Raw genomic sequence first — 19948 nt, 5'->3', positions numbered from 1 at the left:
CATGGCTATAGGTAGCTTCGATAAATCATTTCTGAAAAGAAAACCCTAAACGTGTTCTGCCTATTTAAATGCAACACGGCAAGTCCAAGATTCGAACCCAGGACCTCGTATCATTACACCATTGTGCTAATCAACTGAGCTAATTTGTCAAGGAAATCACCCTAATGGTACAGGTATCCTTAAGGACTTATACTATCTTTTAATGACAAATCTAACATATTGTTTTATAAATGCTGTACTATAGATAGTGATGTCTATGTCAACCCAGATAGGATCGGAATTTGGAATTCGGAATTTTTCAATGAAATGAGAACAGTTAATCCAATGCTCTTAACTGAATGCCTACTGTGTATGCGGACATTTTCGCGTGTGCAAATGCTTGCGTTTGTCGGTTTTTTGAGGTAAAACTAAAAGAAAAAAAAACAACTAGAAAACGAAATAAGAAAACAAATGTTTATTGTTTTTGAGAATAAAAAAAATATTTCAGTTGTTTAGAAAATAGAGTTTAAATGCCATTTGTTAATGTACAGATACGACTTACAAACAGGAGTTTATGTCATAACATTTTAGGGGCGGATAAAGCAAGTCCAAAAACTCTGTGGGTTAGGGGTTGGTTCATAATATCACTTCATCTAATAAATAAGGTATAACGGAAAATTATAGATCTGTCTCGCCTTTTGATTCGGAAGTCGTAGGTAAATAACAATCAATATTGGAGTAGGTACTACTCTCAATCGTTTATTCAACTGTTCCAGTATAAAACCTACAAACAAAGGTCGCGAAATTAAATACACTCAGATTTAATAACTTTACAATATTCATACACAAATATGTTAAGTTATACCCCTGAATCGTTAATGGTATATTTTATGACTCATAATAGATTTAATATTAATATGCATGAATAATCCATTTGGATCATATCACAGTAAAGAGAACAGTACGATACTATACGATAACATGAATTAAATTGCTGCAATATCTGTTATTTTTAATTCCTGCATTTCAAGCCTGTAACACAAGCCTCTCTGTATAAAGTAAAATAATACCGGTACGCTTATCATTAAACTCTTGTATCGCTCTATTTCCAACCAGATTAGAAATATCGCATCACGAATCCCTTGAAGTAAGGACCTACAAACTGAAATGCTTATCTTATTAAATTATTAAATTTTTGCTACAACGATATGAGGCCTAGGGTGAACTACATACCAAAGCACGGTTTGAGAAAATGACAAATTTACTTGTGTATCGGATGAAAGTGAAACTTTGAGGGTATGAAATTTAGATTTAATCTAGGCTGTGATACTAGCAATGCTGTGCTATATATATATATATGTTTTATCATTCAAAAATATTGTTTTTTTATTTTACAAAAAAATATTATACAACCTGAGGAAAAAATATTGACCTGGGATTGGGTCCTCAGTTAATTCATTTTTTTAGATAACATCCATATATCGCCGTCAGCTTAAGGTTTTAATTGTAAAGAATGTAAAAGAAATGTGGCAGATGATTTGATTTATGTTTTGATGAAGCGTACGTATCAAGTTTCTACGGTAAACACATAGATCTAAATATATTCAAATGTTTGGGTAGTGGCTATAAAGGTTACTTTTTCGTCCAATATCTGTCAGTTTGTAATATGGTAATAGTACATATATTGTGTCTATATTTATATGTGTTTAAAGTATGCACGTATTTGATGATGGGTGCTTATCTACTATCTACGGTAAAACAATTAAGACCTTTTAGTCCGAACTATCTTTCAAATCTTCATCTGCTGAGAGTCAGAAGTCCAACACAGCTGGATAACTACTTTTTTTCCCCGAAGCTCCAACATAGTTACAACTTCCTCTGCCTGTATTTTCCTAATATATATATATGCATGCATGCAATGTGGTTGTGAGAGGTCAAAGGTCAAAGGAAACATTAGGTGTGTGTTTCTGATGTTTGTGTTTACGCTTTAGTCAGGATTCGTTACGTATATATCTTATGTGTGTACGGTGTATAGCGATATATGTGTGTGGAGATGTTACATCATAGTTTATGTACATATATATACTGAAGATACATCTATTGTGATACATTCTTCTAAGTAAGTATGCAAAACATGGTTTTTTTTCTGATATAATATATAATAATTTTATAATGCACTTTTTTCATTCTATATATGCTGAAATCAACTATTTTCAGCGCTCGTAGTTGTCTATGTATTATATTGCACTTGGCATGATAAGCATGTTATGATAAGGTCTTCCAGGCATTTTATTTTCCTGTGATAAAATATGTATATTTACTAAATTGTTATGCATATATAATGCATTGTTTTTATCCAGATTATGCTGAAATGCACTATTTTAGGCGCCCGTAATTGACCATGTGTTATAATGTACATGATAAGCATATTATGACACAGGCTTAAAGGTAAGCATGCAAATTAGTTTTTCTGTGTTTTAAGTTTTACATTTATTACATTATGCAATTTTATTCTGTATATATACTGCAATCAACGATTTGCAGCTCTGGTAGTTGAGCTAAATATTGCACTCGTCCATGTAAGTATGCTAACTATCCTTTTTTGTTGTATAAATATGAATATATATTTATTATAACGCACCATTTTACTTTATTAGTATATTCTACAATCAATTCTTTCTAGCGTTGGTAGGTGACCATGAGTTATAATGCACTCTGCATGATAAGCAAATTGTGAAACATTATTCCAGGGATGCTTACTATTTTGTTTTTTTCTGTGATAATATTATCAAAGAAAAAAAGGATACTTAACAGTTTACTTTATTAGTATATATTGAAATCAACTTTTTCTGGCGATGGTAGTTGACCATGTGTTATATATTGCGACCTGCATGATACGCAGTTTGTGCCACAGACTTCAGGTATATATGTCAGCTATGTGTTCTTTCTGCGATAGAATGTACACATCTATTACATAATTCACTGTTTTTATTCTATACTGAAGTTAACTATTTACATATAGTTAACCAAACGTTATATTGCACTCTACATTCGGCTTCGTGAAATATAACATAATGTCAACTACAAGTCGATGCGAAGGCATGCAATGTATAATATCTACCTTCCTCGATACTCCAGGGGTTACCCTCACTTTCGCTCCCTGCACCCCTAAAATATGTCATAGCAAAATTGAAGGTTCAGTGTACACCACCTTGTTGATAAGACAAGAAGACTAGATCGATTGTTAATGATCATCAAAAGAATATGTCGGTCGCGTAACGGTAAAATTGACTGGCTCTGAAGTCGGGTGTTGCTCCTCTGTAATCTTCAAAGGACTGGTATCAGCCTAGCAATTGGTCGGGTTTAGTTTTTTTTACCCGATATCAATGAAATAGCTAGCTGCGTGTCTTCAATTTTGCTATGACATATTCCAGGGGTATAGAGAGCGAAAACGAGAGTAACCCATGGAGTATCGAGGTTAACTATCTACATGTTCACACGTAATTTTTATTCCATTAATATAACCAAGTTAATGAAAAACGAAGTATAATGCATATACAAAATTTTGTAGCTGATGAAATCTTCCCTTATTTTTAAATTTATGAGGTTTTTGAAAAAACATTTTTGTATCATAATCATTTTTTAATTACGTATCATGTTATGATGGGCAGAGTTGTTTACACACAAGCTATTGTTATCATTAATACCTTAAGAATTCCGAATTTGTATCGTTTACCTTTATGCAAAAGTGTTAACAATACATGTATGTATCCACTGTAACAAGCAACGTTATACATTACTACACCTGCTTTCAATTTGATATTACAGCATTACGTTTATTATATGTGTATGTATCGAGGGAGGGCTTTCTTTATTAATAAATAATGCTATTCTGCTGTTTTATTTACAGTTGGTATTAGACGTTTATTCCTCATTGAAGTCTAAAGTAGCTGAACCATATTGTAACAATGCAAAATATCATATACACACCAGTCTTTAAACATTTCATACACAATAGGTCGGAGGTAACTGTGGCACTATCATACATGTAAGCTCACTACACTGTATGCACGGACCGGATCAGAATATCAAAATATCAGTGATTGGGAACCATTTAAAGAAAAGCTGAATAATTGTCTATTGATTCCAGTACTTCACACCCACCTCCTTCCACTTCCTTACCCTAGCCTGTCAATTGCCTATAAAAATCATATTCTTATTTTTCTCATTTGGCCCTCCCACACAAAACATGGATGCTTTCCTTCGTGGTTTGAAGCCATTTAGATCGTTTCATGGTACAAACTTTCGTGGATAGCCTATATTAACAAACAGTAGACACGTATGTCATTTTATTTCGTTGTATTTATTTTCGTGGTTCAATAGCAACCACGAAAACTGCGAATGTTTATACACAACGAACATTGCATGTTGTACGGTAGATACGGTAAGTCCCGGACCAAATTATATTAATCAGGAAGTGATTATTTCAAGTATGCAAGACCTGTGCAGGTTCAGGTTTAGATCAATTTATTTTATTACTTAAAATGAGAAAATTGTGTGCCCCACCCCTGCATAATCGCAGTTTTACAGTATATTTTACTTAGGGGCATTAAAAAGAACAAAATTGATCTGTTTTCCCCTCTTACCTACTCTTTTATTTTGGTGATGCTGCCCAAGTACACATCTTTTAATGATTTTGGCTGTTACGAGGACGTTATACCTCATGCAGAGAAACAAACAAATCAGGTATATTATTATGCATCGTCGGAAAACCACAGTCGATTGCGCTTCATTACCGAGGAGTAGCGCTATCAGCCGTGGCTATCCAACGAAGGCTATCATTTAAATGGAATGTCATTCACTTATGAATTATCGCAAATGATGTTAAGAAGTCCATATGATAAAATTAATCTCACAAATAATAGTCATATTTCAGTAACATTGTTGTGATATCAATGTCACTCCAGTGGCCATTGAGATGAGGGCGGATAGATCAGAGACAACCGACATCCTGTATCCTACTAGGACAATTTACTGGGAGTTCGTTGTACTTGAATCATCGCAATTTGTTAGCTTTGAAACGAGGTTAGGTTATGACAAAAAGCACGCCCGTTAGCTTTATGTAGCTATAACAACATCAGGGTTCAAACGATACTTATTCATTGGGTTCTAAACAAGTCTTCTTCTGAACCGTAATTACTGGTAATCACAAACCAGCTACAGTCGTTTATTGAGTGTGTAGTCTAAGTCTGGTTACTTAAGTTCATAGATTAGTTATTGATATGTTTCATTTCTTCCATGTGTCCATGTTAGTCCCTTTTTGTAGCCATTTTGTAAGTGTCTGAGTGCTGTCGTAAATATAGCACTACATTGTTAATGTTTACTGTTTAAACAATGCAAAGGTTTGTACCTGGTATCATACCAACATCACAACGCAAAGCTTACAGAGTATTTCGCATGGTAACTAAATCAAAAATTATATGTTAAGTCTAGCGGATTGATTAAAAGTATTTATTTTCAGACTTGACAGGTGGTTTTAGTTTTTTAGAATTTCTGCCGCGAAAATAAGTGTTTCATTCAAAATAATTGTAAAAATTTGTGAACGTAGGACGTCCACCTCTTCAGCTCCTGTGAAGAGCAGTGTAGTTTACATTTTGGCATACTGTTTATCTATTACCAAAAGGTTATAGAAGCTATCACTTGTTTGTATCTTACGTTCATCGATCTATAAATCGATATTTGCGTGTGGATATTTTCGCGATATTCAACTCCACACGGAAAAATGCGAGAATTTCCACACCGCGAAAATGTCCACTTCTGCAGTAATATCTACGCCCGAACAAATTAATACGTACACTATACGCGAAAATTTCCACTTCTGCAGTAATACCTACGCCCGTACAAATTAATACGTACACTATATATATACATTCTTGTCTCTGTGATTGATCGATGAGTGGTGTACTTTCGTTTTTGTACCGTCTACACCATCACACAGCATCTCTAGTTATATACACTTTGATCACGTGTCTGAGTGGTGCATATGACGGTTATGAAAATATCATATTGCCACTTGTTGAACAATCGGCAGCTGGTGTGTGCTACAATAATTGGCCCCAATCTCCAACACAAGCAGTCTGTGGCGTCATTGTTTACAGGGTTCATATGCTACAAGCATTGTTATCTTGAAATTGACATGATATATTGGAAAACAAACCTGTCAGTATCTTTTGAACGAATGTTGATGAAATTCAGTCGTTTTTATATTATGTGGTATAATTTTTTTTTTTTTTTTTATTCATTTCTAATTGATTATGTTTAAATAATGTTACTATTGTGTTTTATGGAATTTTGTCTATCAACCACTGACGATATGCACACGGTAGGAGTATGACGAAATAACCACGTTTAGACTAATCTGATTGCAATGATGATGAAGAAAGGAACCATTTCCTGCCATCTATATGCGATAATCACATACGCGCATGTGTATTTATTATCAATTTCAACATTAGTCGCCCATATATACTTTGCTATATCAATGAGACTGTTAAGCTAACCATTCTTTCAATACATACCCCCTGGCTTGCTCCACCAATAATCATTTCCCTAGTAGTGGGATACGCATACGTAAGTATAACTATGTGGGTTGAGGAAAGTGCTGTTTAACAGTACAGGAATCATAAAATGTAAGTACTATATTTTACAGTATTAGTCTATATATTACGTATGCTGTTTTCACAAATACTTACCTAGTCATTGCTGTATAGCTATATTTGTTTTACATGATACAACTAGAAATCATACATAGATGCTAATATACGGTCTGTTTGAATAATAATTTGAACGACAACATTTTTTGTTTGTATTTTGAAAGAATATGACAAAGGATTATTGATATTTTAAATATTTCAATCGTCAAGAAATAAGGAGGGATAAACAAAATACTATATATCCAGGGAAACTTGTGTTAAGTGTTAATTTCGTCCTTCACATTTCATTACTAAGCATGTTATGTTGTTTACTTGTATTCGTTGTAATGATAAATTCGACTTCATTAATTTACGAAATACGGAAATATAGAAATTTAAACTATAGCGAATTTTTTTTCCGGTTTGCAATGGATTATTTATTGTATTTTAATTCAAGTTCTAGAGGATATAACAAAATCCAAATTCAAATTGACATTATGAATTCATCGGAGTATTTGGCAAATATCTTATATTCGTTCCTCAATAATATTTGTATGAACACACAAAGTAGATTGGCAAGAAGTGGTTGTTACCTTACAAGTCTCTCGGATACAAATACTAAACACAAGTTGTTGTGTTAAATGTTGTATTATTCCTCAAGGGTTAATACTACTAATAATAATTCGAGATTCTTATATACCACTTATCACAACCTATTTCGTGGGTCGTCTCAAAGCAGTTCACAAATTATTATCCGTGGTTATAGGGCCTTTGCAACCAGCCAATATCTTTATCAACTCCCTGGGGAGCATACAACCGGAGCTAATAACATAGACGTGTGCCTAGCTTAAAGGCCTGATCTGGGACTGGCAAATAGCATGGATACAGTGTAATATCATATCAAATCATTATCAGGTGCAAATAGGCAGGAAATACAGTTAAGCATCACCTGGCCCCGATAGGTCATATACTAAGCCTTATCTGTGGCAAAAGACAATTAATTCTATGGCCAGCAACGTTGCACTGACAGCCAGCAAATTAATGGTATACCTCTAAACTACGGGTCCAGTACGGGACAACAGGAAACTCTATAATTGAACATAAACATTGTCTCAATTACACTTGGTCATTTATTTTATCTCAACAGTGGAACATAGAATAAAAATATAAAAAGAAAAATATAAAGAAAAATGTGGAATGCACCTTGTTACACAACAGGACGCTCATTAAACACCAGAATTATCAAAAAAAGTCTCTGGCAGACATTTTGTCCATTCCAAACACATCCAAATCCAAATTGAGAACTACTTGGACTGATTTTGTAATTGAACCTATGAAAACAAAATAAACATTCTACTTTTATAGGAAACATTACTCCCGGTTTCTACCGGTAATTTTATTTTTTATTTTCTAGATTGTAGAAATTCAGCTTTACGTTTGTTTTGGTTCCACTATCTTTGTTTTAGTGGGTAGCAATCTACTGTTAACATTGAAGACCTTTGACAGTATTAGTTCATTGAACTCATGAAATACAAATAAGTGTTCCAAAATCTGGTACGGCCTTAAATGATGATATATAGCTGTCAATATGACGTAAAACACAACCAAACCAAACTAAATGTTTTATTCCTAAAGGAAACGTGGCTCCCGGTTTTTACATGTTAACATGTAATTCTATTGCGGACAGTATTCGTTTATTGAACCTCGGTAATAAAACAAAAAGTATACCTGAAGAAAACAGCTCCTGGTTTCTGCAGGTTAAAAAATCAATTTCATTTCCAGGATTGTGAGAGGTACGGATCTAAAAGTTTCAGTGGATATCTGGTGTTAGCATCAAAGACCTTGGACAGTATTCGTTCATTAAACTCTCTCACTGGTCAGCAATTCAAGCAGTTGACATTCACTGGTCAGCAATTCAAGAAGCTGACATTCACTGGTCAGCAATTCAAGAAGCTGACTCTGTAATAAAAATAAATGTTCTAATCCTAAACGAAACATATCTCCTGGCTTCCACAGGTTAAAATGTAGTTTTATTTCCTGGATTTTGCGAGATACGGTTCTAAAAGTTCCACTGAGCAAGTATCTGGTGTTTATATCAAAGACTTTGAATGTTCTACTCCTAAATGAAACATTTCTCCTGTTTTCTGCAGGTCAACATGTTATTTTATTTCCTGGATTGTGAAAGGTACGGTTTTAAATGTTTCAGCTGGTTATTGAGTATCACGTGATAACATCAAAGACCGTTATTAGTATTAGTTCCTCGAACCTATGCAATAAAAAAAAATGTAGAACTCGTCAGGGAAATATGTTTCCTGGTTTCTACAGGTAAACATTGTAATTTTATTTCCTGGATTTTGAAAGGTACGGATCTAGAGTTGCCAGCGAGTAAGTAACAGGAGTTAACGTTGAAGCAATTAGGTAGTAAGGGTTCGGTGTGGATTGCGTTATTCCACTTCACTTTCCCCAGACTTGAGACTGCCGTTACACTTAACATTCCAAAACTTCATTCTGGACTGCTCAGCCTCTACTAAAAGTTTTATCATGTAATTTAAATTTGCCAACAGTGTTGTTTTTGCATAAAATGACAGTACACATATGCTTATTGTCATTTTCAAGGTTAAAACAAGATATAAATACAACACATACGGAACAATAGTAACCCTTAATCATCCCCCGATATAAGTGCAATGTTCTTTGTCAGTTAGGGTATTTCTTGGTACTGATAAAAATCCAACTTCCGGAATGGGGAGACTGCCGGAAAAAAAAGAATCAGTCATATTTCATTGTGTACAATTTATACACTTCAACCACTTTTTTTGCCTCTTATATTCCAGAGTTCTCGCATGTGCTGCATTCTATCCCTGTTGCGACCTTGCCGAAGAGATGTAATCTATGGTCACGTGATAAGGAAGGAGGTATACATTTGGACTCCCTATCTTATATAGTCAGTGACCCCTTTGGGAACTGGAATTAGTTTGATAGATGTTAAAGAGACTGTGTAATTTATCTCCCTACTAGCTGCTATAGATTTGGATCTTTGTGATTCGTGCTTTGAGTTCTTGGGCTAACAAACCCGAGGAATGTTTACAAAGTAAACAAATAAATGCAGGTATATTTTGCTTGGTGCAGTTTACAACATGGAGGATATGTGAGGATTCAAGCTGCTGAATGACGTAGATTATTATCTTTCGTCGATACACACAAGTATACATAACAGTGGTTAAGTCTAAAGAAGGCTATCAGGAGGAGATAACTTTATGTGTTAATTGAAAAAAGCTGCGTGGATATTACGTCATTAAAATATCTCCGTTATATGACATATCCGTTTTTATTAGTAGCAAATTCAAATAGCAGTATAAAACGTGTTCAGACTAAGTCATTGCTTTGACGTCAGATTACTGATTTCTGGACCTATACTGCATCGTACTTTTCCTTCTATGGTTTAAAGTTGCTAAGTGTGAAAGTATAGTCCTAATATTACACAATCAAGTTATTTACTTCCTGGATTATCGTTTTATAACGTCATCAATACGTCATCATGAGGAGAAGCACATTTAACGTCATCGGGATATCATGTACGTCACTGAACGTGCTGCTGACAATCTTAGCGTTCGCCCCGCCCTATTGGCTGGTCAGTGCGTATGGCCGGATGACCCGGCTAGGACTATGGGCTCGCTGTAACGATGTGTTTAACCATGGAGAATGTGTATGGTCAATGGGCGGTCGAGCGCCTTACCAAGATTCCCTACCACGTAAGTTCTTTTCCTTATTTCTTCGTTGTATTATACTTTTACAAATGGTATTGTCAAGACATTTCTGACTGCTTTTTAAACAATGGACTACCGTACATTTATTTTCCATTTGGAACTGAATATAAGCATGCGAACAAGTTATGGGACGCATATCAGTCTGTAACGTTAAAAACCAAATGATAGGATTAACATGTTTAGAGTAAATGAACAATATGTTATAACAAAACTCGATAACTAAGGTGATGACTTATTTTTACGATTATTAACTTTCCTTTTCTTGGTAGTAACACACGAGTCTTTCTTGCTGGTGACGTTTACGTGTCATCATCAAATCACTACTATCCAGAAAGTGTTTTAAATTTTCCATAGATTAATTAAGTCTATCATATGCAGGCATGTGGGATAAGGGAATTCTGCCCGATGATAGAATTCTGTTTATCCCACATGTACCTATACATAATTATTGACTCTTAAACCAACCTCGTACCTGGAAATTCAGTAAAAATCAACAATGACAATGCATATGAAACAATAAATACAATAGATTTTCTAGATACCCTAAATTTAGCAAGAACAAATTGGAAAAGAGCTGGAAAAAATATTGAGCGACGAAGGTATATTTCATAATTAAGAAGTTTTTGAAAAGCTACACAACATTTTTGTTCAAAAATTGTTTATTTTCGTGAGGCGATGTCAGATGCTGACTGCGTTTTTGCGATGGATGTTCAAAATGACCAATAAGTCAATTTAGTGACGTCATGTATCATATATCGTAATGACGTCACATTTACAACGTCAGTCGATATGGTACTGGATATTATGGCATTATTTGCACGCCCTTGTCCTAAAAACCCAACAATAAACGCTCTCGAAACGGGCTCACTGAGTGCACCAATGCAGAACATAGTTGTTCTACATGAGACACGCGGTTTTTGCATAACAGACATGGGATAAATATGCATCCTTTTGACAAATTTGATACGCTGATATATCTTCTACCAGAGAAAATATCGTACGGTCGTCATCAAGAACAGTTACCTATGGAATTTCTGTTCAGACAATAATATAAAACCGGATTGTGATACGCTATCCTGATATCGGCAGGTGGCATCAGGAGAGATGCTTTATATTGTACTTCTGTGGGTTGATCGAGTTCAGTGTCTATACGGTTTTGATTTGGTGTCTCTTCGGTGGCCGTTGTCGTTTCCCGCCACTCTATCGGAAACAAATGACTTTCATTTCAGATAGATTGCTTTTAGGATCCTCGTACCATTGCCAAAAAGCTGTAACGACGCGTTGGAAACGGTGTTTGGAGGCACTGTAGTGTAGCGGTAGGACGCTGGGCTCGTGACCGAAGGGTTGCGGGTTCGATTCACGGCACAGCACTGTGTTGTATCTTTGAGCAAGATACTTTACTCCACTTGTTCCAGTCTACTCAGCTGTAAATGAGTACGTGGTTGGGCAGTGCTAGAATTGTAGAATGCTAGCTTTGAGCGCCAAAATGGCAGCACCGGCTGTATGCTCCCAAGGGAGCTGAGAAAGATGTTGGCTGGTTGCAAAGGCCCTATAACCACGCATAATAATTTGTGAACAGCTTTGAGACGACCTACAAACTAGGTTGTGATCAAGCGGTATATAAGAACCTCATATTATTATTATTATTATTATTATTATTATTATTATTATTATTATGTCTATAGCTGTGATAAATCTATTTCTGAGAAGAAATCCATCTCTTACGGGTCTTTTATGAAAAATTACAAAGGTGAAATAAACAAAACATAAAAAAAAGAAAAGCGGCGCTAAACCGGCAATTGAACCCATGACCTCAAACTATTATACTGTCTCCTTAATCGACTGCGCTATTTAGTCAACGGAAGTTTCCTAGACAAACTTAGCTGTCGTTATGACTGGGGCTAGATCGACGGGATTTCATGTATCCTACCTGTGACGTCATTCATTTTTGTGACGTCACAAGTAGGATACATGAAATACCGTCGATCTAGCGCCAGTCTAAAGTTATATCCAAAACGATATTAAGGAAGGTTACTGCATATGTATATAAAAAAAAAACGCTGCTGTGCAGTGGAATAGAGACCCTAAGTACAACAAAGTAACGGTTTACAACTTGGACAACATCATAAACATCAGTCGCGAACCGTCGGCACTTTCCGTAAACGAGTAATGTTTCGTTTACGGAAAGTGCCGATGGTTCCCGATTCCATAAACATCTGTATCATATTCTTTCAGAGAACAAAACAATCCCATCAAGCATGACTCATGCACCATAACATAAAACTAGTCGTATTACATGGTTGTATAATAAATCATTTGACTTCAGTTAAATATGAATCAATACGGATCCAAATGATCATACATTTTCTATAAATTGGTTATAATGCAACAGACTTCATGTTATCTGTGATATGGGGCTTGCATCGTGATTTCATTATACATATCTTGTTTCATGATCAATAAACAATTATACAATCGGGTTTCACTCTGTGCTTGCAGCCTGTTGGACATTGAAAAGACCAATGAGGATATTCTCTACTCGGTTTTTTTTCGTTTTTTTTCAATCCTCTTCGGTCATCTTTTCCGCATGTTCATATAGCGTTTCCTCGAAACTTCTGGATTGCATATTTTACGTCTTATTAACAGCTTTGATCACTTAAGGACGTGTCAGGTTTTGGGGGGTGGAGGAAAACCGAAGTACCCGGAGAAAAACAACCGACCAGCAGCCAGTACCTGGCGAATGCCCCACGTAGGCCTCGGAGGGTAGTATATTCCTTACGCATTAGATGACTCGTTATATTGCAAACCCTCTTTCCATTATGTGACATTTCCTTGATTTGGGCGTCATTTTGATGGGATGGTTCCATCAATAATTCGAGGTTTTTATATACCGCTTTATCACAACCTAGTTCCAAGGTCGTCTCAAAGCGGTTCACAAATTATTATCCATAGTTATAGGGCCTTTACAACCAGCCTTTCTCAACTCCCTGGGGAGCATACAGCCAGTGCTGCCATTTCGGCGCTTGCAGGTAGCATTCAACAATTCTAACACTGCCCAATCACGTACTCATTTACAGCTGAGTAGACTGGAACAAGCGAAGTAACCTTCACAAGCGAATACTGCAGTACCCATGGACAAATTCTGTGGTGTAAAGACTTGAACCATATCACCTAGGACACCTCCAACCTCTAACATATGTCCATACTGACAGGCAAACCGCCAGCAATACCCCAAATATAGTCTGGGACCCCCTCTCTACAATCTTTTATTTATAAACTAAAATGAGACTTATCCAGTATTTCTCTATTTTTTAAATCAATACCTAATGGGTTTTAAACATCTGCTCTTCTCTTTCAATAATAGGTTAGACAATTCAGATTTCCAATTTTATTGGCCCTTAGCCTCACCGATGAGTACTAGAAAACCCAAAACAGCTGGCAATTTCAACCCACAAAACTTCCATACCGAAATAGCACCTCAGATTTCATCACAATATAAAAAGTAAAAAACAACAACAACACACACACATAAATTAAACAATAAAAAACGGACGCATTTAAAATGAAAGATCAAACAACTAGTATTTTTATTGCAGTTTAATCTATGAAGGAGATATCAAAATGATATTGCAGACCGATGTGATTCCGGCCACTGTGACGTCATTAACTTTTTCGACGTCATCAGTCTAATGTTTTTGATGTCTGGATGGAATCTGTCAAAATGTTTTATGCTTAATCTGCACGGTGAATGTTATTTGATAAAGTTCAGCTTTCTTAGGAACGAGTATTATGTTATTTAGGATAATTAAATTGCAATAATGCAGTGACTCACATTCCAGACCATCTGTGATTCACGTCATCGACACACAGGAGTCCAGGGCCACGGTGGACACACATAATGTTCGTATACCCTACAAGCATTGCATAGTCTTTGTCGCTAATCACAATCAATTAAATTCAATTCAAGTTTATTTCGGGGGCCTTACGACCCATAGGCATACATAAATATAATACATAATATTATATACATATTTGGAGAGTGATCTCTCATGACATGCATACAGAACACAGAAAGTAACATAACAACATACTGACAGAGACGGGAGGTAACTCCGCGGCAATGTTATCTTGTGACAATCAGTGGTGACGACTTCCTCAAAAGATGTGTGTGATGTTATTAACCAATCAACTAAGCAATAATGCTAAAATATGAATATATGCATGGTATTGTATTTTGGTGGAGACATTGGTAACGTGGATAGAATTAGCTACAAAGCCGTATTCTTTGTTAATGGGTATTCGTTTTGGTGGCATATAAGACAACACAACACTTTGCTCATGATTTTTCATGTAAGACAGATTTGGAATCCCATCACCACCACACCCCACTCCCTTCCCTCGCTTATGTTTTACAACAGAACACGACACCGGTATGAGCCCAAGTTTCTGATTATATTGCTTGTTTATCTTTTATTTGTTAATGAACCTTAAAGTCGAGATTATCAGTCAAATTTCCATGGGAGGTAACATGACGTCATCCTGTGGTTGTCCTATATCTTGGTTACACACTACTGCTACACGACTACCATTCTTTATCAATGATATTATGTGCATTTTCGTATCATGTATAAAGTTATTTAAGGATTAACTTGAACATAATTTTGATGTTATGGAGATATAACACAAAAAACGGAGTGTACTCCAAATAAACCGCGAAGCGGTTTATGATGAGAGTACACTCCGGTTTTATGTGTTATAGCTCCATAACGTAAAAAGTATATTCAAGTTAATCCTTATATTTTAATCTACAATACACAATCCCTGTGGAAATCCACTTTTATTGATGGACTCTTTTCTCTTAGAAATTGTTACATAGCTGTATCAGCCAATCAAAAGCGACGTTACAAACGGCGACGTCATTTTTGACGTTATGGGCTGATAACATAATTTTTTAAGCCAATTATAATGCTTGTTACCAGCAAGATTAAGTTATTGTGTAATACACGAGAACTAAAAATCTTTGGTTGACACGACTTCGTCTCGGTTTATATTACTTTCTCATGTTAATATCAACACAATCATATTCGCCTCAACGACATTGCATAATTGAAAGGAAAAAAATTCTGATATTTTACATATTGTTTTAATATATGTATAAGATATATAATGCGATATTTTATACCATACATACTGTATATATTTCATAAAACATACAATAGATATAATATAATTGTATTTATAAGGGTCCTAGATGAAGTTAGTTTCCAATACAGGAGCCGATATAGCTCCTCTGCACTGGACTCAAAATTAAATATTTGTATAATATAAATTTAAAGTTCATTGTTAATTTCATTGACCCTATAGTTATGATTAAGTTATTCATTCTGTAAAGATTTGTCTAGTCTGATCTTAAAAGTATAAAGTTGCCATCAGTTCCGCGCTATCACAAGGAGACAAACACGAACATATCACAGCCTCCCAAAACACACACGCATACACTACACGCATGCATCTTGCACAAAGGGGAGGCCGTCCTTAAATGACCATAGCTGTTGATAGGACGTTAAACAGTACTAAACCAAGCCAAACCAATCTGAAAAGCGTTGATATTTAGAGCGGATACATCCGTTTTTCTTATCCTTCCGAGTGTATGATAGGAGTCATGATCCCTGTTCTGTATGAAATAAATCTTCAAAATTTCAGAAAAGTGTTACCATATATGTGAGATACACACTTACAAGACATTGATTTTTTTTTCATACATGTCAAAAATGTATTTGCTGCGAACACCAGCTTTGGTTTCAAGCTATACGAGCAAACGAGAAGAGTCTTCAATGCATTCATCTCCGTTACAAAGGCCTACCTTCATTAATACATTATGATTTCAACCTTCTTCATGTATTTGGTTATTGCTCAAACCCCCAATATTTATCTGAAGGATCCCTGTCCCAGTGTACGTAAAACACTAGAGAGTTCCACTGTAGATTTTCGTGCATACAGTACAGTGCCCTCCCCTTAATTTCGTTTTAGATTTATCAGTCCAGGACACTATCATTATTAATGAGGTAGCTCAGTACAATGATCGGAGGCCTAGGGTTCGAATCCTTGTCTTGGACCCATGACATTTTTACACCCAGAACTCTGTGGTAGATTATTTTCTGTTTATTTCAACTTTATTATTCGTTCATAAATGTACCCCAAGGTAAAGTTTTCTTTTCAGAAATGATAGTCATGCTGGAGAAACATTGTATGTGGACTCGTTACAGTTATTACCAGTGGCACGTTCACAGTGTGGAAAATATAACGTGTCAAATTGTCGAAGCAATCCTCCATTTTTGATATCAAATATCAATATGGCACGGGGCTAAGAAATGAATAGTCACGGAGTATCAATGAGTTGGCTTTCCCTCAACCGAGAAATACTTGAGCAAGTTGACTATTTGGCACGTGCAAGTTTCCATACTCGCCATATTGATGTACGTGCCGTGCGGTTACATAACAACCACGTACCTACATAGATATAAAAACACAATGGCGTTCAGCAGAACACTGCCTCAAAGCCTAGTCAACCTCAAACCATGATTTTTATACGCTGCATAATATTTTATCTGTCAATATTAAATACACAAATTGTATTTGACAGCATAGCTGTATCTTATTTCATTACGGCCAAAAGGACACTAATATTTCACAAATACACGTGTATTATGTTTAAGATATTCCCCAAAAAATATTAAAAGAACATTTATGATAATCTATTAAGCTGACAATACTTATGAAGCGTTCAGCATAAGTTGTAGGTGTAACACTGTATGCAATATCGTGCATGTTGCATGGTTACGCTCCAGTGTTTTTATGTAGTTTGCGGAATTCCTTACGTCTTTTATTTTTAATTTTGTGAATCCTTTACTTTATCTTACTCTATTTTTGCTCAAGGATTCTCGTATCATTGCCAAAAATCGTCGCTATGAATGGCAAACTTTTTAATCGGCATGACAATGGTTCAACATTCTGGTGGTTCACCCGTTGTCAGTATAATGTGACCGGGCGGAATGCTGTGCTTGGTGCCTTCGGTATGGTATTTCAGTGAGAGAGCACTATACAGTCGGCATCAGAGCCGTGCTATCACAAGGAGGCAAGGACACCCACATACCATGTCTCCTTCACACACACAAGCACACATACACAATACACACGGAGGCACGTTTAAATGACCTTAGCTGTTAATAGGACGTTAAACAACATAAAACCAAACCAAACCAATGGTACTTATACAATCAAGTGAACCTAAAAAAAGACAACACAGAAAGTGATGACGTAATATATCACAATGTTTGGCGCGGTATTTATAGTTTTAACTTCTTATTGAATTGGTTAAATTTGCTCGACGATAAAAATTACATTGCGATGTTGCGAAATGTTTAGAACTGGATAATAAAGATGAAATAAATACATAAAAGACTAACATTGTGACGAAATTAAAATACAACGACAACAAAATAGGATTTGAACCCAGAACCTCCGTGTACGATACGGTTGCTCTACCCAACTGAGCTACAGAACTAGCGGTCAATCCCTGGCCCAGCCCCACTACACTTATAAGATGTTTACCAATTGGAAATCTACTTTGTTTGGGAATAAAACAGAATGCTGAGACAATCTACCTTAAATCGTGAATATCCCTACAAGAACCAAGTTTCAAAAACAATTTTCTTTTTCCCAAGAAAACTCTTTGCATTTGCAATAAGTTTAAGAGCGAAGCACCTTCAACTCATTGAAAATTTTAATAAGTCCTGTCACATCAAATCAATTATGTAATAAAACAGTTTTAATACATTCCCATGATACAGTCAAAATATTTGCCCTTCTGTGCAAGCAGTTGACTGTGTGTTATATTGCAATCGGCTTTGAACTACAAATAACCAGCACTTCCGGTCAATGGGAGGCATTAAATAACTGTAAAATATACCATACATCAATACACTAAGACAGCATTGAAACTGGACACAAGCAGACGACAAACCAGAAAGAATAATCAATGAACGTGCACAAAAGCGAAAACAGGTGTTCGAAAAAGGGTCATCATTTCCTGCACTACACATGGCGCCCGTCATGACGTCAGCTGTCAAATCCAGAACTATTTGTAGGCCGAATAACATTTCATTTACAACATACACAGTAAACGTTAAATTGATTATCATAAAATTTACGCTTTAGAAGACAATAGTCACTTTTATTGACTTGTTTCCCCTTGACTGCCTACACTCGGTTATAGTGCTGCAGACTTTAGTTACTCTCACCCATACCACTAGAACAGACATCTTTGAACCTTACTGTTAAAAGCTATGATAGAATATCTTAATTCTTTTCTACAAAAGTTTTCCATGTAAAGCACATCTTTTGGTAAATTTAATTGAAGTTTAGATGTAAAAAACAAAGTAGAACATGAAAACAAAATTAAAAATAGAATCTATGTTTGGTCTTGAAAATCATAGCAATCCGGTTCACATAGTTTCGCGTCTGGGTTATCTTTGGTGGTCATTTTCCGATTTTCGACGTTCAGAAAATGCCCTTATTGACGCATGTTTTTTTTGTTATTATTATTTCATGATATTTTTTTCATGATTTGTTTTTGTATATTTCCTAAAGATTGAATTTGTGTTTAAAGACGCATTGTCTTTATACTTAAATATTTGTTTTTGACTTAAGATCAATCAGGAAATAAAATTATATCACAAAACACTTGAGACATCAGGAAACTATGACTTTAACATGTGAAAAATGCTTAATTAAATGGAAAATACATGTGTGTCGACCAGAAATATTCAGTTCTACCTATCCCCCTTCCCCCTCCACAAAGAAAAATGAAAACACGCCGCAGTCAACAATATCATCAGTAATATGTGCAAAGCAAAATTTTAATTCTGTTTTAAAATAATAATAATAATAAAATAATTCGAGGTTCTTATATAACGCTTTATCACAACCTAGTTCGTAGGTCGTTTCAAAGCGGTTCACAGATTATTATCCTTGGTTATGGGCCTTTACAACCAGCCAATATATTTCTCAACTCCCTGGGGAGCATAGTCAGCATACAGCCGGTGCTGCCATTTCGGAGCTCACAGCTAGCATTCAGCAACAATTCAAGCACTGCCCAACCAAGTACTCATTTACAGCTGAGTAGACTTGAACAAGCGGAGTAAAGTATCTTTAATTGCTCAAAGATAAAACACAGTGCCGTGACGTGACTCGAACCTGCAACCCTTCGGTCACGATCCCGGCGTCCTACCACTAGACTTCCGTGCCCCCTGGACTGATTTGAATTACATAGAAGTAAATATAGTTGTGTTTAGTTTGTGTACGGAAAATTCGGATACCGCAAATAACTGCAGATTTTATATCAAATTGTGTCTTTAAATTAATGCTGAATTATAATCTCTGAATATATGTGACGTCAGAAGATTTCGTACCAAAAAAAAAAAAAAAAAACCCAAAAAAAGAAAAAAAAAT

At 35.6% G+C, this 19948-nt stretch overlaps 1 protein-coding gene across 2 annotated transcripts in view; it reads left to right on the top strand.

Annotated features, from left to right (window-relative positions):
- The first annotated feature begins 1994 nt into the window (after positions 1–1994).
- The window catches only part of LOC110451654, a 44193-nt gene continuing 26239 nt past the window's right edge, over positions 1995–19948 (top strand). Inside the window, exons 1-3 of one of the 2 annotated variants that reach the window (XM_021499782.1) lie at positions 6567–6668; positions 9506–9586; positions 10177–10423. In XM_021499782.1, coding sequence (XP_021355457.1) covers positions 10210–10423 — 214 coding nt within the window. In that variant the 5' untranslated portion in view covers positions 6567–6668; positions 9506–9586; positions 10177–10209. Of the gene's footprint in view, positions 2099–6566; positions 6669–9505; positions 10424–19948 lie in introns of those variants that run through there. The other variant, XM_021499783.1, reaches the window with a different exon arrangement.

This window comes from Mizuhopecten yessoensis, unplaced genomic scaffold (assembly GCF_002113885.1).
Source record: "Mizuhopecten yessoensis strain PY_sf001 unplaced genomic scaffold, ASM211388v2 scaffold6163, whole genome shotgun sequence".
In the NCBI taxonomy this organism is placed as follows: Eukaryota; Metazoa; Mollusca; class Bivalvia; order Pectinida; family Pectinidae; genus Mizuhopecten; species Mizuhopecten yessoensis.
The sequence above is the reverse complement of the archived record's forward strand: the minus strand, read 5'-3'. Positions and strand labels throughout refer to the sequence as shown.